General features: G+C 41.0%; 1 protein-coding gene across 3 annotated transcripts in view; it reads right to left on the bottom strand.

Moving 5' to 3' along the window:
* Nucleotides 1–24,516, bottom strand: part of HOOK3 (hook microtubule tethering protein 3) — a 93,778-nt gene that overhangs the window by 67,477 nt on the left and 1,785 nt on the right. For all 3 annotated transcript variants that reach the window (XM_068929072.1, XM_068929071.1, XM_068929073.1), the window contains exon 2: nucleotides 11,834–11,919. In XM_068929072.1, coding sequence (XP_068785173.1) covers nucleotides 11,834–11,919 — 86 coding nt within the window. The remainder of the gene's footprint in view (nucleotides 1–11,833; nucleotides 11,920–24,516) is intronic.

Genomic DNA, 24,516 nt, shown 5'->3' with positions numbered 1-24,516 from the left:
TTTCCCCTCTAATATACAGAATTTTGTCAATGTTATGATCAGAATGAAACAAAGAACTCATAACATAACCAGTTTTAAAGCAATACTTCAACATAATATAAGGAAAGACTCATATTTCAGATGAAAAAGTTAACAGAGCCAGAAAACCAAAAAACTTTCATTTCCTGGTAAGCATAAGGCCCTTAAGAGTCAGTGTGGTATTTCAGGTTTGAGTTTCATAGGAAGTATTCTAATTTCTGGATTTCATGACTGAATTTGCTGCAGAACACTATTAAGATTTACTGCTGCATCCTCTAGAGAGGGCTAAACGGAACCATTTATTTATTGAGTGGCTAAGCCATCACAAGATCTTTTGGCAAACGTCCAGAAAAGAAACTATGAACGTGTCTGAAGACTCAAACAATGTCCAAATGAAATATACTGTTAATCAGCAATTACATTAGTACTTGTATTAGGGCACATTCTTCACAGACGCTTTTTGTACCCGATGCACTACTTCTCCTTTATTCCATTTTCCCCCCACATCTTCACAGCGTAGCAAGGTCTACAAGCAGCCTATGGTATATTATATAGCGAATGAGAGAGATCACAAACAGCAGTTTCTCAACTGACATATTCCAATTGCTATTTTTACACTTTGTATCACAGACTCCAGTGAAGATTAAGGCATGTTTCTTTTCCTCTGACATGGCATACGCAAACATATAGCTAGAAGAACACTGTCAATTACTAGTTAAGCTGAAGACTCCAAATTGCTCCCATTCAAAAACGGTGCAGTCCTAGCACAGATGACAGAATCTCAAAGTATGCAACAGATAATGTAACATCTTATACAGAGTTTCATCTGGGTTTGAAATAGACTTTCTCGAAAATAGATGTGAAAGGGCCCCTCTGCCCTCAGCAGCAGGTAAATCTAAGAATGAACTTGATTTCTATACCTACAAGTTCTACGAAAGATGAAGAAAGCTGATGTCAGGCTTTTTCATGAAATAAATGGTCCTCCTTGAAAAAGGTCTTATCTTGCCTAATTTCCATTCATCATAACTCAATCACCTGGAGAGCAATGGAGCAAATCAGCAGCTGAAATCTGAATTGCTTCAGTTTGAGTTCTGGAGTTCAGAAAGCACCCTGTTACTTTTTTGGTTGGGTTTTCTGGGAATCATCAACATTCAGGTGGTTTCAGCAGACTCAACACCTATGAAGTACTGGCCCAGCTGAGTGACAAAGTAGATTAGAGTAGTTACCTGTGCTTCTCTGGCAAAAAAAAAGGCCAGGGGGACTTTCTTCAGGCCTGTATCTTACCATTTTTAAGGGTTATGCTACATCACCTGCTTGAAGGCTGCAGCAGCATGAGTAAGCCAGTTCTTTGCTTAACATTTTTGTTGCACATAATGAGTCCGAAAAGCAGCATTGGCAAGCATAAAGAACTGCCCACAAGCAGAAGTCTACTTGGATGGACTGCCCAGCTAAAACTGCATATCCCATTTTCAAGGGCATCGACTGAATTAAAATTGCAAGGTTTAGGGTTCAATTCCCCTCGGGAGTTCTCAAGTCACTCAGGAGGTCTATATTTCAATAGCGTATAAAAAACTTCTCAGCTACTACTGCAGTAACAGTGATACATGGACCAGCAATTCAACTTCACTTTCTCGACAGAAGTCTTGGGACTACCTACACCTTCTATGTATCCCTTGTCAGACATTATATTTTGGGAAGGTGTCGGGGCATTAAATCTAAGCTAAGTGTGGGAGTCCTCTTCCATAGATCCCATTTGTTTTTTCAAGTACAAAATCTCACTGAAGTACCCAAGGTCCAGCACCTCATCAGCAATCCTCTCAAAGTCATTAACATGCAACAGTGATCAGAGAAGTACAAACAATGGAACAAATCATCTGGGACCAAAAGTTTTTCATCAGAATTCCATTTTGCATCAGAATCATGGAAATATTTTTTTAAAAGGTTTTTCAGATACTGCTTCTAAAACTACACTAGCCATTCCCACAAATGTATCTCCCTAGACTTAATCTCTGGGAACCATGACTCAAACATATTCAGAGTTCTTGAACTCCCTTAGTTCACGTCATTAACAAAGATGCTGTTGTCTCTTAGAACAATGTTTGAAAAAGCATCACCTAAGCAAATATGAAAACAAGTGTGGTTGACAATCGAGCAGCTGCAATTATAAAACACCCATCAGTTAATTTTAAAGAGGCACTGCACTGGACAAGGTCAGCAGAAAACTTTTGACTAGAGCATCATCACTACCATGAGATGATTTGTTTGAACAAAGCATTCTGAGCTGCAGTTTCTGTTATCAACATACAGGCCTAAATCCACAGTTGGGGAATCTCTTGTACTGGATTACTTTCCAGGTTTATAAAGGCATTTATATACCACTTGATTGCCGTCTAGTCTCTACACAGGGCTGCAGGTAGCCTGCACCACTCTTCAGAGCGCAAGGTACTCATACTTCTGTCAATAGTTATCACTGCATGTGATGCTGTTCTCAGCAGCGCTCCTTTACACCATCCCCACCCTATTTTGTATGCCAATTTTCCTTTATTTAAGCAATCATCTCCACATCTCTGCCAACAGACAGAAATATACTTCTGAAGCAAACCAACCCACGGAGCATGTAGTATAACTCATGATTGTTACGCATTTGAATAGTGGTACATTAAGCTGCTTTAAGAAATGTCTGTTTACGAAAAAGAATCCCCCCCCACCCCCCACCAGGGACATATAAAAGGGCTTTTAAATTCTGTGTGTATCAAAACGTAAACAATATGCTGCACTATGTAACACTATAACGGTACAATTCATTAATTGCATATGCAGATGACAAGCGATAATACATACCATCTCTTATATCTACCAAAGCCAGCAGGACTGACAAAAAGAACAAAAGAAGAAAAGAGGGACATCTGGATATAAACAGCGTCCAGAAATAGACGAAAGGAAAATTTAAAACAGCTATGAAACAAAAATCATGCTTTTTCAGGAATACCAAAGGACAGTCAGAAACTGATAAGTACAATCCTGCTTAAGAAGGAAAGAAAGAGGATGCAATCAGGTAGCAAGTTACAGCACTTCTGTCTGCTACAAACACCATGAGATGCATAATTTTAGCCAGACAGCCTAGTCATAGCCAATTCATAAGCATTTTCCCAGAATCACAGAATCGTTTAGGTTGGAAGGGACCTCTGGAGATCATCTAGTCCAACCTCCCTGCTCAAGCAGGGACCTCTAGTGCATATTGCCCAGGATCACATCCAGACGGGTTTTGAATATCTCCAGGGAAGGAGACTCCACTACCTCTCTGGGCAACCTGTTCCAATTTTGTCTTGCCTCCAGTTTTTACTCCTGATAATCACCAATTCTGATGGTGTACAGGCATCTAAGTTTTATTGTAGTTCATTCTTGTTTTGATCAGAGGGATCAGTAACCTTCAGATCTGAACCCAAATGAAGCTGGAATCACAAGGAATAACACAGTACGTACCAGAGAAGCACAGACTGAGTTTCTTCCTCAGAGATAAGAGAGCACCGGAGAACTCAGTTCAACAGTACTTTAACCTGAAATTTGAAGCTAAAGATTTTAGGATAAGACGAAAGGTGTCCTTCAGGATTTTACTAATGCCTGTTAATATTAACACTTGCCTCTAGGTAAAATGCTTGTACTTGGTTACATCACTCACATTTCTGCCATATTACATCACACACTACATTGGTAAAAAGCTTCTGAAGGTGTCAGTAATTCCTTTTAAGTACCGTTTTCTTTCTGTAGACTCTTCCAGCAGTTTTATTACAGAAGAAAAATCTACTACATGAGTTGGTATGTCTGATGAACGACCCTTGCTTACAAATACAGGCTGCTATTTTGCACATAGAAATGTTGAGAACATCACACTTCAAGATGGAAGGAGCTCTTGGCCCTTCCTAAACAGTTAACACAAGGGATTGCTATTTTCATTCATCTCATGAATAAGCAATTTTCTTCCATTTTCTCTTTTATTGACAACAAATCTTACAGTTCTTTGTTGTGTAAGTCTTTTGCATATTTAAACCACAACTTTTCTGAACTAAGGATCTCCTTGAAACTGTTCCTCATCATAAACAAGTGTCTTAATTTTATCTTGCTTCTACAATCACCTGCCCTCACAAGTACCCGATGGACTTTTTCCCTGAAGGTGGAGGTTAAAAAATAGAAAGAATATCAAGTTCAGATTTCTCAATTTCAGTTTTCAAAAAGAAATTTTATCCTTACTCTCCGATAGAAACATGTCCAGATGACTGGATCAGCCCAACATTTTCAGATATTCATCAATGCTGCACCTGATTCGGTTTGTGTTCCTTACTTCTTGCATCTTCTTATCCACAGAGAACTCATTACCTTTTTGGAATTCTCTCTGGATACATTAACCTCCTCTTTCAGCTTTTTCAAAAACATCACTTATCATCAGAAAAGTCTTGACGCACAACAAAATCATCAGAAATTTCCCCCCATCCATCTTTATGTGAATAACACTACCAGCTCAAAGAACACACATTGTTAGAGAACTCTAAAAGGGGTCAGCTGGTCTGAAGGACCCTCAGATTTCAGAGGATATGCTTTACAGAGATAGTAGTTTGCCTTTCTTAATGGAATGATAAGAGTAACAGTGTCTAAGCAGCTCTGTCTCTCCAGTCTAGCCACTAAATTTGTCCTTTGAAGATTAACTTGTGGAGATTTTCATATCCAAGTCACGCCCCTCCAAGTTTTCACTGAAGATGACAGCTACAAATCACAAACTGTTTTTGTCTATAAGCGATGCTCCATACCCTAACTGCAGTGACATAGTACTTTTAGGTCTTTGTTATTTATCTTCACTGCATGACTCTTCTGAATAACCTCTAGCACCCACTTCTCTTCAAACTCCTGAGAAAAAAAACTTTCTCCTACCCAGCTCTCCTTCTTGAGGCAGAAAGGGAGGTAGCACTGCTAGTATAGAAAGAAGGGTAGACTGGAAAAGCCTGTCCTGGACTTCCTTCATTTGCTTGAGCATTCCCTGACTCTTGATTAAGTATTCTTCCTGTAGTACCTGTTTGAATTGAAGGACCAAAAGGAGGATTTTACTGCCAGTTTCTGTTTTATAGAACGCATGCTTGAAGTGGCTTTGAAAACAGCATCCTGATCAGTCTTCTAGCCAACTATTTAAACATGGTCACTATGTTTGGCGTACGCGTCAAACGTGTCCTTTCACATCTAGAGCCACACAGACAATGTCTGGCAACTGTTCACTACCCTTGATACCTACTTCAAAAAGCCTTTGGAGTCATATTTTATTACTAAAAAGGACAAGCAACAATATTTTTCTTCAAAAATCATTCATCCCTTATCATTCCTGTTTTATAAGTCAAGATCAGCTCACAGCTGCAATTCATTTGCTTCAAAGTTTTTCTCTGTAGGAATACACAGTCAAGGATATTATTGTTCAACTGGTGGGCAAGGATTAGCATCTTCATTGCATAAGCATGCAAAATGGTAAACCAGAAGCATAACTACAATGAGTGAAGACAGCCAAAGACTAATTTTGAATTATTACCTGAGGCATGGCAGAACTTCAAACTGTTTGGCTGATGTTTACATATAAACTGAGTGTACTGAAGAAGCCTTAACTAAGTTCAGTGTCAGCACGTCAATTGCTAAAGGAAATACTTTTTTAAATTCTGCTAGAGAAATGTAATATCTGTATTGTACCTCTCTTTCTACTAACATCACCTCATCAGTTGAAAAGAGTATCTAAGAGCAGTTTTCCTTTCTCACTGCTGAGGAAGGGAAAAGGGCGGCACCAAGGTAACTGGTTAAAAATACAGCTGGAGGATAGCAAGGCCTTTAACATTTAAGTTTTATCTTGGTTTGTATTAAGGTATATTATATTTTAGATCCAAATTCTGATCAGCCTTTGAACTAGTCGGTCAAAATTTTAAGCCATAGCAACAGAAGAATTTATACAGTCATCAACTGCCAGCACATCATTAAGTTAAGAAGGACCTGTACTCTATGAAAGAGCTGCAGAAATTCGTGGCAGATGAGTAGCCAGATAAATGTCATGATTAGAATTTTTTCCTAGATGCTCTGAAACAGAATTCATGATGGCTATCCTAAAATCTTGTCTTTCTAAAGCCTACTGAACTCACCATCTATGTGATCATCATCTCTTCCACTTCAGCAGGTAAAAAAGGAAGAGATATTTACAATCTCAAAAAAAAAAAAAAAGGGGGGGGGATCCAATTTATGCTGCATTTACCTTTAGACTTTTAACGTTGATGTTCAGCCGATTCAAATGTTAGGTTGGAAAACTCATTTCTACTGGGCTATTTTTTGTGTCTTCTTTTGTGTTCTAGCAATTACTCTGAAGCAATCAGGACTGCTAACATTATTTGAAATTACACAGTTTCCTTGAATGCAAAAAAAAAAAAAAAAATACAAAAGACCAACTGATTCTTTTAACTGATGTCTCAGCTCCAGCAGAGGAGAAATTAAGTGAGAAATCTTGTCCAGACGACTACATTTAATCCTTTAATAAAATAACTGTCTCTTTAAAGAGTTCCATAAAAGTCCATCTGTTCTCACTACTAAACCACTGCCATAGCAGAACCCTTAATAGATTGAAAGTTTTGTTGTGGATCTGCTAAAAAGGCTTTATTTGTGCTTTGTACGTCCTGTCAATTGTGCTCTCCTTTGTGTGACTCTTAGTTAGCTGGCCCTTGTGTCCCACCTCATGTTATTAAATCATTGGCGGGGGTGACTGTCAGTCACAGGGAACATTCTGGAAGGGGAGCAGACCGAGGTGCTGGTCGGCAGGTGGGTCCACATGCTGGCGACGGATCCAAAATACACCAGTAAGAACGCGGATCCGGACAGAGTGTGACCAACGGCAGTGTTTTGATGCCTGTGGTCACAACATGGTCCATCTATAAAGAGCCATGTGCCCTTATATTGGGGGGGGGGAGGGGAGGGGAGGGGGCTTTTCCTTGTCGGCGACCCAGGGAAGAAGAAGAAGAACTGAAATCACTGGCGGTCTTTCTCAAGACTGAAGAAGCCAAGGGCGTGTTCCCCAATTGAAGACGGCTCTGTCGAAGGCTGCGGGAGAGCCAGTGGAGGAGGTCACTGGGCTTCAGGGACGCACCACACTCTCCCCCCTGCCCCCAACCTGGGATGCCAGGTCAGGGCTTCAGGATCCTAACTTACCATGGACACGTGAGTTATCCCTGTAAGGGCGAGGCGGGACACCCTCTCTGATGTGATCTGCTTAATCATAGGGCCTCTGGCCACCAGCCGGCACACTCCCTCCCCCCCCCGCCCCCCCGCATTTGGGGTGTGGCCTTCACAATGGGTGGTGGCACCCTCTGTGGAGGGTGGTCTGCTTAGAGTACAGGTCGCTGGACCTGGGAGCAGCGCTCTCCACTCCCGGTGCGGCCTGCTTAACCCTTCCCCCCCCACCACCACTAGCTTACCGCTTTCGTGCATCTTCGTTGATTGTCTTTTAAACTCAAACCTGTGTGCGTGTGTATGTATAAATATATAATCATTTCTGTTTACTTTCATACAGAAGCTTCAGTCAATACCTTGCGATTATTGTACATTGTTACCAATATTATTATAGCTATCGTTACTGTTTATCAATCCATTAAATTTTGTTACTTACTTGTTAAACACTGCAATTGTGAACTCATTCATAAGGAGCAGGGACACCTGTACAACCACCCGAACCTGTTTAGTGTACAGAGCCCACTGAACTACCTTACCAGGGCAAAATGCCTATCAACTGATTCGGTTGTTCTGCGGAGGCCTCCTGGCACACCCGTGAACTTATTTCAACTCCCCATTTCAGATTTACTTTCTTCCAGGGCAGAAAGAAGCTCTGCAACACTTAGATCTTCTTAGAAGTTTCAAGAGGGAAGTTAAAACTGTTCTCTACTTCAAGCCTTTGGGATTCTACTCTCCCGATCTTACTTGCTCAAGTATTAAAAAGTTCTCTTAAAATATTTTAAGACATTAAAATTTCCTCTTTCTTTCTCTTCCCTCCACCAGAAGAAAGACTCCTGCTCCAACTGAAGGCCCCCATCTGCTGACCTGACCGCTGGTATGAGGTTGACCTCTTGTCTTTTTCTGAGGAGCTTTCCTGCTTGCTTAGGACTCGGATTCAAGATGTTGTTGAAAGACTGCTGAGACTTTTCCAGACCATTATCCCCTGCTGCTCTTCTACACGGGTATCGGTGATACTGCCCGGGAAACCTGAAGAGGAGCAGGCATAACTACATGGACCTGAGGATGATGGTCAGAAGCATGGGGGCCCAGCTGGCGTCTCCCCAATCTCGACAATAACAGGGAAGGGACTGAGAAGGAATGAACAGATTCTTTGAGTTAACAATGCGCATCTAGTGTCACCAGCACGATTTTGGTTTCTAAGACCATGAGACCCTCTCTGAGGATCCAGGACTGCCTGGAAGAGACTAGAGTCATCTGACTAAGTGGGGCTAAAGCACCTTTGCCAACAAGTTGGCCATCCTGGTAAGAGGAGCTTTAAACTAGTAACGACGTGGGAGGGAGGCGACCGAACATCAAGTGACGACGTGGTGGACGGGGTTGGCAAGTAGAGGGTTCAGGGTGATGTGAACAGGGGGAACTTGTAATCAGCAGATAAGGCCTGAAGTGGGATCACGCCTCAGTGTATGCTCATAAATAAAGAGGTGCATATAGGACAGCATTATGGGGAAAGCTCTCATCCCTTTCTGGAAAATCAACACGCTTGGATGTCTCCCCGAAGTGCCTGTACACTAACGTATGTGACACGGGGAACAAAGAGGAGGAATTAGAAGTCTGTTTGCAGTTGCAGGGTTGCAGTATCTGTGGGATCACGGAAACGTGGTAGGGCAGCGCAAATGACTGCAGCGCAGCCAGGGATGGATATAGGCTCTTTGGCAAGGACAGGCCAGGAGGCCGAGGCGGGGAGTTGTCCTTTATGCGAGAGAACAGCTGGAATGCAGGGAGCTCTGCCTTGGGGACAGACAATGAGCCAGCTGAGAGCTTTAGGTCAGGATCACCAGCAAGACCAGCATGGGTGATACTGTTGTACGCGTCTCTTACACTTTGCCTAATCAGGAAGAAGCAGTAGACAAAGCCTTCTGCAGACAATGGGAAGAAGTCTCACATTCCCAGGCCCTGGTCATCATCGGGGACTTTAATAACCCTGATATCTGCTCGAGGGACAACGCAGCAGGGCACAAGCAATCCAGGAGGTTTCTGGAATGCACTGGTGGCAACTTCCTAACACAAGTAACCATGGAGCCAGAAAGGGAAGATGCTCTGCTGGACCTGATTCTTCCAGGCAAGGGAGAACTGGTCAGGGATGTAAAGGTTGGGGTCACCTGGCTGCAGTGGCAGTGGAGACAGTGGAGTTCAGTGGAGTTCAGGATCCCTGACAGGAAGGAGGAAGGCAAAAAGCAGGATCACAACCCTAGACTTCAGGAGAGCAGATTCTGGTCTCTTCAAGGCTCTGCTTGGAAGAATCCTGTAGGATATAGCCCTAGATAAGAGCCGAGGGGTCAGGACAGCGGGTTGATTTTCAAGGATCACCTCCTCCAGTCTTAAGAATCATGCATTCTGATGAACAGCAAATCAAGCAGACGTAAGAGGAGGCCTGCAAGACTAAAGAAGGAACTCCTGACTAAACTCAGACATAAAAAGGAAAGCACACAGAAGGTGGAAAAAGGGACAGGCAACCCAGGAGGAATACAGAGGCACTGTCTGAGCAGACAGGCATGGGGTTAGGAAATTCAAAGCCCATCTGGAGTTGAATCTGGCAAGACCTATGAAGGGCAACAAGGAAGACTTCTACAAGTACCTCGGCATCGAAAAGACAGCTAGGGAAAACACGGCCCTGCTGCTGAATGGTGCAGGGGCCCTGGTGACAAAGCACGTGGAAAAGGCTGATGCTTTCTTTGCCTTGGTCTTCACTGGTCAGACTGGCCTTCAGGAACCCCAGGCCACAGAGAGCAGGGCGAAAACCAGAGCAAGGGGACTTACTCTCACTGGAGAAGGGTCAGGTAAGGGTACATTAAACAATCTGGACGAGCACAAGTCCCTGGGACCTGACAGCATGCACCCACAAGTGCTGAGCAAGATGGCCCATGTCATTGCAAGGCCACTCTTGATAATCTTTAAAAAGTTATGGTGATCAGCAGAGGTTCCTGAAGACTGGAAGAAAACACCTGTCACTCCTACCTCCAAAAAGGGCAAGAAGAAGGATCCAGAAAACTGCAGGCCAATCAACCTCAGCTCCATCCCAGGGAAGGTGATGGAGCAATTCCTCCTGGAAACCACTTCCAAGCACATGAAGGACAACAAGGTGAGTGAGAGTAGTCAGCATGGATTTATGAAGGGAAAAATCATTCTTAACCAACCTGACAGCCTTTTATGATGAGAAGACTGGTTTCGCAGATGAGGAGAGAGCAGTGCATGTTGTTTACCTCAACTTTAGCAAGGCTTTTGACACCATCTCCTGTAACATTCTTATAGACAAGCTGATGAATGATGAAGTACAGGTTAGATAAGCAAATAGTGAGGTGAACTGAAAACCGGCTGAACTTCTGTGCTCAAAGGGTTGTGATCAGAGGCATGAAGTCCAGCTGGAGGCCTGGCACTAGTGCCTGACCCCAGGGATCGCCACTGGGGCCACTACTGTTTAATAGTGGCCTACCATTTAATTAATGACCGGGATGATAGGACAGAGTGCACCCTAAGCAAGTCTGCACACAATGCAAAACTGGGAGGACTGGTTGATACACCAGATGGCCGTACTGCCATTCAGAGAAACCTCCAGAGGCTGAAGAAACAGGCAGGGAAGAACCTCATGAAGTTTAAAAAAGGGAAAGATAAAGTCCTGTACCTGGGAAAGAATAACACCATGTACTAGTACAGGCCAGACAGCTGGAGACTACCTTGGCAGAGAAGGACCTGGTGAACTGACGTACTCCATTTGGACAATATGTCTTTGTTAAGTGCTGATCAAAGCTCCTAAGGGAAGCTTTAAAGGCAGGGGGGAAGGCGTGCTGTGAAAACAGGTAATTCTGGATACAGATCAACGACATTTCAAATGCTTATCTCTACTCCTCAAAAAGAAACAAAGAACCCCAACACAATCACTGCCAAGGACAGATAATACAGTTGAAAATAAGTGTAAGCATCTTTAAAAGATTTCATTCTCAAATTCAAACTGTACACAAAAACATCTAGGCTAACGCACCCTGGATTAATATTATCCTATTTGATTTTCAAGTTCAAAAAGAACAAAACCATTACCTAGCTTAACAGCTATTTTTCCTTTCACTTACTGTTAAGAACATAATGTCCTTGCATACCACTAAATTGACAGATCCGTTCAGTTTATCACAGAACTCTGCAATTCTAACATGCGGTATATTGACTGCAGTTTTAAGCACTGCCTGGGGCCAATACTTTACCTTGCACGGGCCCCGACTATTTAAAAAAGTTTTAAGTATGCTGAACATACAAGCTTAGTTTTAACCCAGTTTGCTCACCAAAAAGATTAGCCCTTAAGAAGTACCTAATCTCAAAAAGCACTTTTAAGGTTTTCATTTAAGGTAGTTAACTGAAGCTTTTGAGAAAAAGCTATTAGTTACATTTCAGATTAAAGTGCTGTCTAAACTGAGGAAAAGTCACATCCTCATGGAATGCCATCCAAGTTTGATTTAAAATACACTTAAATTCAAATGAATCTATGGATAATAAATCTGTTTGCATTTAAATTAAGTAAATCTGTTCTTACATTTTTTGAAGAACCTGGGCCATCACAACCCCATTCGTTAAATCTTCCACAGTCTGGCATGGTGCCTCAACGTTGAAGGTCTGGATCTGAGGGAGAAGAAACAAAGTTATCTTCTTTTATCTAACTGTCAAGAGATCTTCATCAAAATTAAAAAATGCTGTATAAGATAAGAGTAAAAAGTACACATTTAGTGTATGAGTTAGGAAGCAGTAAGCTTCAAATTTAATAACAATCAAGGAAATGAACTAATGACATGGCTTAATAGCTTTATTTTTGCAAACAAAACCAGTGCAAGCTGTGCTACAAGTGACAACAGTATATTCCCCAAAATGGCATTTTCCCAAAGCATTTTCCATTGCAAGAACAAAATTTGGAAGGCACTGGGCTTTCTTTTCTCCCATTCACCTACTTCCGAAAGTTCCACTCTCTCAAGGAATGCAAGAAAGCAACTTGGCTTTTAAAAATAACGTTAATCACTCAAAATTTTCACATGCTCCACATGACCGTGAGATTGCGCAGAGAGGCATGCACACTCTAAACTTAACTCCTCTCTACTATCAGATGAAAGAAGATGGAATAATGCTATTAAGCCCTAGCAGGTCTATACGCTATTATTTCTCTAACTATTTTGGAGTGCTTAATTAATACAGTAACAGACATTAAAGTACACATAATGAAAAGTCTATGGTCTCCAGATAGAGGTTAAGGTCCAAAAAAGTAAGTGCTAGCATTCATAAGCGCAAAGGTGGAAAGCCAAGGACCATATGACTGAGCAGTTTGATGACAGAATTACTTATGACTAGAGATGTTCTGGTTTATAACAAAATCCGCTCTACGGACTGTGCACTAAGCATACATACTGAGACAAACTTAAGGTTAATTTTCTGAGCATACCATGCAATACTTTTAAAAGTAAAGAATTATGCAAGAGCAAGAATTCTCTCTTACCCCACAACACTCAGTACGCATCTTAATTTCTCTATGGCTTCTATTCATCTACTCCATTTTCATGCATAAAGCCTACGGACTACCTGAAACCCTACCCCACCGTATCAGCAGTTAATGTACAAACATACAAGGTAACACTATCTTCTTCTTTTCTTTTTTGATGTAGAATAGAGCCTTTCATTTCAGAGTCTTTTCTTAGGGTCTAAGTTATCTGAGCATTTACTTTAAATGGCCTTTTTTAAGGGATACCATTGAGTTTTGTGCAAATACATCTGATGGTGTATCATTCGGAGGCCATCTGCCCAGCTCCCTCTCCGCTGTTATTCTCCTTCTAAGGAAGCCGGAGCATCTTTGTATGAAGCACTGTTTGTGCACCCCAGGGACAAGAAAGCCTACAAGACAGCCTGCAGCTTCAAGCTACATTAACCTCCAATATATCAACCTCCCTTTCTGAACATAATGTACAATCATTTGTTCTTTAACAGTACTTCAAATGTTAATGCAGGTCCAAGCCATTCCCCATGAAACATCCTCTAGTTATGTATCTTGCAGTACCAGGCAATTAACAAAAGCAGCGGAAAATTCTGCAGGTCCTTCCTTGTGGAGAAGGCCCTCAAAAATCAGGAGCACAATATTCAGACTCTCATAGTGCCTCGGGAACCTCAAGTAAGCAGTCCAGCAACAAAGCCTTTCAAAATTATTTTTAGGGAACGTACACTTAGGTGAATGTTCCATTCTTCCCTTTACTCAGCAAGAAAAGGTTTTGTGCTCCATTAGAAAAAAGCAGCAAGGATATCCATGAAGAGCTAAAAGGATGAGCTCTCAGAGCATGTTCACTAAGCAAGCTAAATAATTGTGTGGCATCCAGAAAAAAAGTAAAAGTGATTTCAACACATTAGATCAAGTAGACTTTCCTACAGCTTGGTTTGAGCTAACCAGAAAAAGCAGCTCCTTATTCTTCCTGCAGAAAATCAAGGAACTAACCCAGATTGCCTAAATTCTAGGCAAAAATTGGAGTGGGTGGTAGGAGAAAAAAAATATGACCTCACAAGCTGCATCATCAAATTGCTGTTTTTTCAGAAACTGGAATAATCTACCTACAGTCTCTGAACTGCTGCTGAGCTACTGAAGGAATACAAAGTCCATTCTGTCTGAATCCACAAAACCCAGCAACATATTAAGCAGGAAACAACACTTGTTAGTGAAACAGGCTGCAGGGAGATCACACATGCTAATGCATGAAGAATTCCAGGGTACTAAAGGAATAAAAATCCTCAAGCATAAAGATAAGGTTAAAACTTGCTTCCAATTTTGCATATTATGACCTTTAATTACCGAACGTCAATCACTTAATCTGCTGCACAATAGCCAAAACAAAAATCAACTTAAGAACACTACTCTAATTTTTCAAAAACAGACCAAAAAAAGGCTATTTTCAAATAAGCAATACTGACATTAAGGAGATCTTCACACATACTGCAAGCTTATCACATCTTGTCAAATTCATTACTGTATTATCCATGAAACCCCTCCCTTGACTAAATAAAACTGTAGGTAGGAGGTTATCAACACACAGAGAGCAGAGGAAGGAAGGCTGCTAAGCCTATTTCCAGGACACAAACAGCTAGATGCATCTCCACTTTATTGTGACTAATTCTATCATCATATTTCCCCAAGACTTCACACACAAGAAGAGGGCAAAACAGTTGGTAAGGACCAGTATGGCTCAGGTAGCCAGTCTTAAACTCTTTTCCACAGACACACGTGCGAGATTGCCACTGAGGACGCTAACGCTTTACATAGTTAGATAACACAGACCAGAAACAAAGATTAAAAACGCTTTATATGACTTGTTTCTTTGTAGACATTTAACTTCTGTAAAAAATGCCTTTGTTTGCACAGGTGAGGAATGCACAGTATAACATCTCCACTACGGTAGCAAATTTATGCGCTATAACCTTTATTTAGCTCTTGCAGAAAAGATATTGTATCTTTTCCATATCCGAGATCTCCATAGATAAACAATGAGAGTAATACTTTTTTGTTCCAAAGTAGTCTACATAAAACAGCAGCTTTATAAACTGATATCAAAGCTGAACACCTAGCCCATTCCCAAATAGTTCTGCAAAAAGCTAAATCACTCTAAGAAGCAGTTGAGTTCATTTTCCAGAAAGGAGAAGAACGAGAAGCATGTGGTAAAGCAGACACAGGGTCCAGCTTTGGAGGCACAGCAGCAAATACTTTTTTTGTGTGCCTCTAAGCAGTTATTCAGTAATGGCTGCTGAAACACTGCCCTTCCTGTGCATTGTAATGTGTTTCCCCCTGGAAAACTTCTCCTTTATCCTGCTGGAACTGCTCCCACTTCTTGAGTGTTTTCAACACTGCCCTCATCTTTTGTTGCCCAAAGCTGTAAATTCTTTGCCATTCCCTGTCACCAACCTTTTTTCCACTTCCTGTGCCACTTTATATACCCTTGACAACTTGCACATATAGACAAAACAGCGTGGAAACAAAACAAAACGTGCATCTACCACTATCCTCAACCACTATCCATGGTGGGCCTTCACACCTTCCATCAACTGTCATATAACGAGACTAAGAAAGTTGTTTCGTATCACTTTTTAATATTAATCCAGAACTCTCTGATTCAGAATGCTTCGAGCATGCACTGTCAACTTTTACACAAAATTTAAAGTTAGAGTAGCAGGAATATCCTTCAACGCAAAAGTAAGAGATAATATGGTAGACATCAGCAGGGGCTAAATAATTACTACAGAAAGCCAGGATCTGGGAAAACCTGAGTTACAGTTCCAGATTATATATATGACTACTGAGGCTTTGTTAGCTACTAGAGATAGGAGGAAAAAGCACATTCCATGAAAAATACTCTTGATATTAAGGTCAGAGACTGGACAAACATAGCCTCCAAGACAGTACCTGAAGATAAAATAAAAGCCATAATTTATGAAGCTCTCCAGAACTTTAATCTCCTCAATCCCAAGAGTTAATGAAAGACCTATCTTCACACAGTGTTTATATCTAAAGCTTTGCCTTCTACTGCTGTTACAGTTGCATAATAAACCTCTTATGCGCTCTTTCGTAATAATATCTGAAGTCTACACTAGAGGCCCTTAGCTGATAAACAGCGTGCTGCCTTCTGCACAAACGCAACAAAGTAATGCCCAGTGTCCAATTAGTTATTTCTCAAGTCCTTCCCAACACTTGGTGGTGACAATTCAGAGTTATTTATCTGTTATTTGCCTATATTTTTGGAACTGGCTATGTACGTTTAAAACCAGCTGCCATGAAAAGCCTAGAGCAAGTCTGTCTTGCCACAAAAGGAAAGCAGATAATACAGCTAAGATTGGGGAAGATGACTAAAATGAATAAGAACAAGAAAGAAACCAGACTCGGTGGAGTGGAGGGGACTCACTACTCAACAGCGAGACTATTTTGGCAACGGGCAAGAAGAGTTGAAGGGGCAAATTGTCGGAGAAAAGTAAGGAAGGGTGTCTGCTTCTCCTGCTCATACAAGACTATGAGTTCACCCTATATCTTTACTAAGATCCACAAGAACCCCACTGGAACACATTTTGCTCAGCACCAAAGCTGGAGGAAACCAGACCTTTGAAATTTTTCAGAACGGTAAGCTACTCACCTGATACAGAAAGTTGCTCATACACAAATTTCCATGTTAGGCCAGACCTGTCATAATGAGATTTGGATTCCTATCCTATAATCAGGTCCTGTGCTACAGGGTAACTTTGGCCAGGTTTCTTGACTCGTTTTTCTCCTCCCAGCTGACAACAGTGCTATCTTCTGCTTGGATAGTCAAACTATAAGTCATTTTTTCACGCTCACCAAGACAGGAGCGGACTGAGTGAAATAAACACAATCCAGGCTCCCAGACAAGCAGCAGTTTTATTCCAGGACCTGGATTTCTGGATGTTTTCATCGGTCTTTACATTGTCAGACTTTCCTTATTAAAATCACAAGAGTTACTTTGCAATCCAAATTTATGTCAGGCACTCAAAAAGCTAAACATTGAAATGGCAAGGACAAACTGGCTGGCCTGGGGAAGGGATTCTTTCGGGGAGAAGGACCTGGGCGTTGTTTTTGTTAATTGCCTTCTCACTATATAAACTGTTGTTGATCCCAAATACCTGAACAAGCCAGATGTCAAAGCGGTGAAAGATCGCAATCAAAGTTTCCCACTTACAGCTTAAGTTGTTCACAAATAAAGTACTTCCTTTATACTGTACTACCCCCCGGGGAAACGCAGTACAGAAGGTAAAGGAGGCACTTTGACTAAAGCATATTTACTAACACACTAATCTAAGAGAGCAATGACAGCATGAAAGAGTTTTTACTACATTTTCTTGGCACTGCCACTAAATTGCTGCAAACCGAACTGTCCAGGTCTGACACAATATTAAGACACTGAGAAGAATTTTAGCCTGAAGGGTGTTTGATTTAATCATTTCAGAAACATACACAAGAAAACAAGCTAATCTACAAACTCCTAGGTAAAAGAAGATTGCACTCCTGTTTTCAGATGAAAGTCAAATGAATCAGCTAATGAAAAAGGTAATACTGCAGCGTATCTGTCATGCTGATAAAATGAAAATATAGTACCTAATGGGAGAGCCTAACACAATGGCCTAAACCAATACTTTTTTCCTTAATGTACTTAATCATAGTTTATCTACAAGCAGTACTTGCCCACTGATTCATTTTCCTAGTTTCCCAAAATAAAAGCTACTAGCAAGTGGAAAATTGCCAGGACATTACTTCAACACACATTTATAGGATACGTACATGCACACACTGAGGAATTTTAGAAACCCAAACAAAAAAGTGCCGTTTAAGACCAGAAACATCTTCTCATAGAACAAAATATGAGCAGCAGAGGTGAACCACCAGCTTCCTCTGCATTAACAAACTGTAAAAACCTACATCTCTACAACCCAGAGTTGATCAAATAATATGATTACACTAATTTCACATTAATGACCAACCACAAGTAGTGCAGGATATCAGCTCTCTGACTTGTGGCAGTCCAGATAACAATAGAAACCGTAGAACTGTGATCCCTAAAGTTTCCCTGAAGAAGGATAACGGAACCGTTCTCTAAAAACTGGTATCAAATACAAACAACAGAATAGTCTTCGGTGAACCACAGAAGAAAAAAAAAAAATTTTGCATAGATGAAGCATAGATGAAGATTGAGATGAAGCACAGACGAAGACCGGATTACTAGAAACCTCAACAGCACCAGGAAAATATGCCAAAATTGATCCTTTCTAGGACAAAGCACAGGTAGCAATGCATAGCTTTTATTTGATGGCTTAAAACAAAGTCCTTTGCTTCCTGGAGAGTGTCTAGAGACAAAAACCTAGCATACTAGCAGTCCAGATTTATACATATTTCTAATGTTACTTAAAAAAGGGTAGATGAACACAGACGACAGCTTTGCCCTTGCAAAATACAGCAAAAGAGGAGTAACTACTTAAAGCCCACAATTTCACCCTCTCGCAGTTGTAATTTACATGAAAAGTGCTGCCTTTATTGACAGGTAGAATAAAGAACTCTTCCCCAAAGGCATAAAAGATGAATTCAATAGCAGTAACTTGGACTGGAATATCATCTGCGCAAACCTTCTGATAAGCATGGAAACATCCAGTCTTTTACACAACCGCAAGAGTAAGAAAAGCTGAAAATTGGGATTCAGAAAAAGTCAGCAGCAAATTTTCATCAAGCAGGCTAAGAAACTCCTAACTTAACAGATTCCAGAACTAGTAACACAGATGTACACGTCATCAAGTTTATCATATTTTGCAGTTCAAGACTTTCTTTTCCAGCATTTGTACTTCAGCACACAACTTCTTGGACTTTGTGGAAATCATGTAAATAAGCAGAACAAGTCCTGTCAGAGGTAGACCCAATTCCAATATTTCCATCAGCAAGGTAAGGGTCACCAAGGAACAGGCAGTCATCTTTCGGCATTGTTCATATAATTACATCAGCTAAGCCACTCTGGAGTGATCAACTCTCATCTTATGTTTCCTAATCACTAAAAGTAGCTATAGAATTGATATGTCAACCATAATCTCTGTTCAAACCAAACACAAATATAGTTTCTGTCTATTCCTATCCTGAAGTAAAGCTATGGACACCTTGCTGCTGCGGTAAACATGGTCACTCACAACCCTGAAACAGGGGAAAGACTGCAGCTCATTTAATACTCTCCAACCCCAGAACATATTAAACAGACTCTCCTTTCCCAGATCTTCTAACATCCCCAAAACATCTGTCACACACAGTGTGAACATATACTTGGTGTTTAACACTGGTATGTAAACTGAGCTATCCAGACAGACTTAGCTCCCAACAGTCTATGGGCCCTTCAGAAAGGAGACAAAGCACTAGTTCAAAGCTTGTAGTTAAGTGATGAGAAAAAGCCGTACTAACGTAGGGGCTGATGCACATTATCATGAGATTTATAATGCATCCATTTGTGCAATACTTTCTTCACTCTCAAAACATTTCTTGCGTGTCCCAGTTGAAAAACCGTCACCCTGTGTGCCCGAGCTAGTCCATTCAAACACAGCTCCAGCTTTATATCCCCTTCAGAAGCTTTTGCCTGCCACATGCAGAAGCAGGAAGCTGGCTGGACCCCCTGTTCTCTAAACAGCTTTCCACCCATCATAGCTTTCCTCCTCCTTTACATGCTGTCTCTTAGCGCTTCTCAGTCAGTGCAGTGACTAAGTATCTCATAGGAATGACTAGGTCATGTACGGGGAAGCAAGACAGCCACAAAACAGTGCATGCGGACTCTGCAGGGCAGGAAACCCTTACCAGTAGGTAGAGGGAGGAGTTATCTTAATCCCTTCCACTATGAGGCAGGACCTGCCAGGCTGCTGGCAGTACAAGCCACAGAAGGGATACTGTCACCCTCTTCCCCTCACTTCCAGCCACCCATTCCTGTCTTAACCTTGTACTAGCGTCTGTGCAGCCAATAACCCTTTTTTTAACTGATGAGTTGAACTTACCAATTAAATTGATTAAGCAACCCTGCACTTAAAATCTGAAACTGGAGCGCAACCAAAGTTGGTTAAGCCATTATGAATTGTCACAGTACAGCTCAGCCAATAAAGAAGATAGCAGCAAGTGCAGTCAAGTCTTACAGCCGTTTTATTCTCGCTCCTCTGCTGCATACTTTCAATGTCCACAATTGCTCTACAGAAGTCAAAGATAAAAGCTGTCAGTATCAAGTATTTTTGACGGACCAGTAAGAATAGTGTGTGAGAATACGACGTTCTAGTTCAATAGCCTCAAAAAGGGTCCCGCAATAAACAGGACAAAGATAATCCTGCAAAATTCACAGTTTAAGTTCGTCTCTCTGAAATCACCATTACCTATTTCAAAAAACGATGGGAAAAGGTTCCCCTCCTCAGCTCCCACCTCGAGATAAACAAGCTAACAGAAAAGTCTTTTCCTCTATACTGTTCCACAGTTCTCCGGAGGAAATCTGTTTCTTCTCTGAGCAGCATCTCACAACCCCTGCAATAAAAGTGAGGGGGCAGGACTGGGAGCTGAAATTGGGCACACACTGAATCACACCCACAGGGTTTTTTCTTTAAAGTACTTATACCACCACTATAAGGCAGCTCTTCAGAAAGAAGGAAATTGAAAAAAAGGCAGAATCTGGACAAGACCCTGAAGAACCAAAATCTGGCTAAGTACGAGTCAAATGCACACATGAAGAATTACAACTACAGTTATCAACGTGTTCGGTCTTTATTCCTGTTGTTTTTTTCTTCCTGTATAAAGTACATATAAAACGTGCATTATCACCTTCAGTTATCCTCTTCGTATAGTATCAACTTAGTATCACTACTTCTATGACACAATCTTCAAGAGAAGTTCTCCCACCCCTGCTTGACCTCCCAGCAACAGGCCAACATGCCTATAACCTAATAATGGTGCTAGATACCACAGCTTCTTCCAACAGGGTGGGCGAGTGAGGTGAAATAAAAATACATCCTGCAACAGCATACATCTTACCAAATTTTTTTGCTGTTTATTTGATCACCAATAACTTGTCGTTCGTTGTTAAACACAGAAAGAATGTTATCCAAAAACTGGATCATTATATAATCTTGCACATCTGAAATACATTTTTCTGCTCAGGATGCCAGTCTTTCAGACAACAAGTTCCTTGCCATATTAGAGAGAGGTCATCAAAAATACAAAAGGTTGCTCAATCCATTTACTGGTCTGTCTGAGCAGGTTCAGGGACTGCAACCTGCCAGACTCATTAACCTACGTTCCACTAACACCAGCAAGCTTTCCTTTTTTCTCCCTGTCGGAAGAGTAATATATCAAAACAGAACTATTTTCTTGACTTGCTGTGATCAGCAGCACAATCAACCATTTCTGAAAAATTATGTTTACTTTAACAAGTAAGAGATGCAGATATGATGATACCATCAGAGGAAAATGGTACTCTACAACTCTGTGGTTAGGGATCAAGAAGAGAGACTAAACAGGCTTAGCTAGTCTCCTGCAATCCTTGCATCTGCACAAAACCAGAATAACACTTAAAAGTATACATGCACAAGGATCAAAAACAACCTAGTATAAAAAGGAGATAATTGGAGAGGAGTGGAAAAACATAGCTTTTCTAGTATATGCCAACATCTTTTACCCTCTCTGGAAAGGGGGCCTACAAAACATTTACAAACAACCTCTAAAAAAATCTCTAATTCAGCTGCCGCTCATATGGCCTCTGCATTAACATAGGCAAGGCCTTCCAGCTGAGGAAAGGCCTTCGCGTAGAAGACAGAGATATACTGTACTGAGGGAAGTTTCCAGCCAAAAAAGAAAAAGGTCAAAGGACTGATACCACACAAACGGTCAAATGTGCTTTCAAAATGAAGGAACCCAGAACAGTGGTCTTGAATAGTATCTACAAAATTCCCATGTAATAGAAAACTTTAACACATCCACAAAAATAAACAACAAAATAATACTGGCAAAATAAGTATCTCAATTCCTCTATCTACAGAAACCACATTTGGCCTTCAGGGTAGGAAGAGAAAGAAAGCAGGCAAGGTGCAACTTGTTGGAGGCAGCATATGGCAAAAGAAGAGTTGCTTACCATCATGGGCAAGGGAGAGTTAATTGACATCGCCACAGCAATCTGCTACTTAGGACCAGCAAGCACTGACCTCTTTGAGGAATTCTGCTGTTTAAATACCAAGGCTGAGCAACCTTTACAGTATCAGATCTTGGTTCTACGTCGAAAGAAAATTTCTCAGGTTACATACTGACAAGCCTGTAGCCATCACACTGATTTCTGATACGGGTATATTACAGCACAACTGCCACACACGTTTGAAAGCACACCAGGGTCTTAAGTCATGACTTAAGAAACATAGCTGACTTAAAAGCACTCCTGACACAACATACAACACAAAGAATATGAATATTCATCTCTGAACCAGTCATAAGGTTTGAACAGAAAACATGCTGCCTACCTGCATTGGATACTCTGAAACAATACAGGTTTACCTCCCAGTCACGTTTTTCTAACCTGCTTTGGCTGCAATGCTGCTTGGACAACTATACTGCAGTGCCTATCGTAGTCCTAGGAGAGACGTCTGGGAGATTTCTGGTAGGGAACTAGTTCAGTAGTGACAGTGGTTGGCAAACACTGCTAAGGGTTAGAAAAATTGACTCTGAGGTATCAGGAGCCAGGCTACAGTCTTTCACTCAGTTTCACTCCAGCTGCCACTACCCTGGCTGCCTCAAAGAACCATCACGACCATCTGCTGAAACGGCAGGAAGGAAAAGCTCTCCCAGCTGTTTAAAATCCTGAGGAAGGAGGACTCAGGAAACTGTGACAATGCTGTCAGCCAACAAGACAAAGGAGACAGAGTAATGCCCCAACCTAGCCCATAACACCACCGAGACAGGACAGAGGAGAGGGGGTGAGAATAAAACAAAACAGTCAAAGGTAAACAGTTTGCTCTAGATTAAAGATGCAAAATAGGAATCTCCGGCAAGCAAGGCAGAAGGCTTGACTGATATTCTCATCAATCAAAGTCATGAGCTGGGAGAGGGAGGAGCATTTTCGGCTTTCTTACATCCGTGTCAGCAGACACTTGGTTTAGGTTGAACAGGTTCTCAACCTGCGGAAAAGCCTTATCTACTTTTCTTGACACGTGGACAAACCAGCTGAAGTACTTCTATATGCATGTGAAGTGTTTTGCAAGCAATCTGGGAGGTTAAACCAGTTTTTCAGAACTGCCAAGCTCTCCAGCATAACAGAAGAGATTGGCCTTCCAAGATGTGCATAAATTGCAATTAAAACAGCTCTACTCTGCCATCTAAATGAGCAATTTCCCAAGAATCATTATGGCACTTCAGCAAAAATCCTGTTTGAAAGGCCTCTTATTTATACTGCCAGTTTCACTGAGGAAAAACTCCAAAAAACTTCATGGTCTCTTTTTCAAGTTTTATGTATCTTGGAATAAATGTCTTTTTTTTTTTTTTTTTTTTTTAACTGAACCAATTTCAAAGTCATCTTCATCCAAAAATACTGAAATTGTTAAAATAATCCAAAGTTCCATATATTAAGCTAAGAAACACGTGTTGATCATTTCGAGTTCTATTTAAGTCTAGTTCTATTACTATTTATTTACTAGTATTTCTGCTAACAAAAAAAGAAGCTAGTTTCTTGATTAGCTCAGTATGTAAGGGAGGGTAGGATGTGGAAAAGCAAAGGGATCTTTATTGACCAATACGACAGAGACAGGAATCGGCCTGGACAGGTACAGGTTCAGGATCAAGGAACGTGCATAACTTGCTACAGCTTACACATAGTCATACGTCCATACGACTTGAGTAAATAATTCTTACAGACAGACCATATCACAATACATTTTTCTTTTCTTAAGTTATCCATTTTTATGTCTACGTTTCCAGGAGATTTGTCCAAAGGTCATCTTTGTCAATGGTTCAGTTTTGTGAGGAAAGTGCCAATTATTTTCAAAGGTGACAATAAAGTTAGCCACTCAAAATTTGATTGCTTCAACTCTCAAATATGGAAAGGAAAACAAAATCACCGTTTGGTTCTACTATTTTTCTTTGTAAGAAGTCTGCAAGGTAATCGATCGAGATTTTTACTAACAGTGAACAGACTTCGCCTAGACATACTTGTCCTCATTCCCTCCAAAAGCAAGAACTGTGGATTCCTACGTTATTTTATTTTCTAAATCAACAGGACCTCAACTTCCACTAGATCTGAGCGTGTGCAAAAGTTGATGATACAGTCCTTTGGAGCACATATAGACTACTGGTTTGTACGATGTTTGACTGAAGATTCAGTGAAGACTCCCCTCTTCCCCAGGAGAAACCATAGTCTTCTAATTCTCACTCTGCATTTTGTGAATTCCTTCACTAGCTCACAAATAGTTTAATCTCACGCAATCTTTTAAAATTAAATTGAAATATTATCACTTCAAATCGAATTTGAACACCATATTTTAAGTGAATATTAGAAGATTTTTAGTCCTGGAATCTTTTCAGACCTGATATAGACTTCTGTACAAATGCTGCATTTCAACTAAATATTCTCAGGCTATTAACAATTTTATCCAACCTGTGATTGAATAAAGGGTAGGATCAACAAGTTCAAATCACTGTTTACAGACCAGTAAATTACAGAC

This window comes from Struthio camelus, chromosome Z (genome assembly GCF_040807025.1).
Source record: "Struthio camelus isolate bStrCam1 chromosome Z, bStrCam1.hap1, whole genome shotgun sequence".
NCBI classification, from domain to species: Eukaryota; Metazoa; Chordata; class Aves; order Struthioniformes; family Struthionidae; genus Struthio; species Struthio camelus.
Note: the sequence above shows the minus strand (reverse complement) of the source record. Positions and strands in the feature narration are given on the sequence as shown.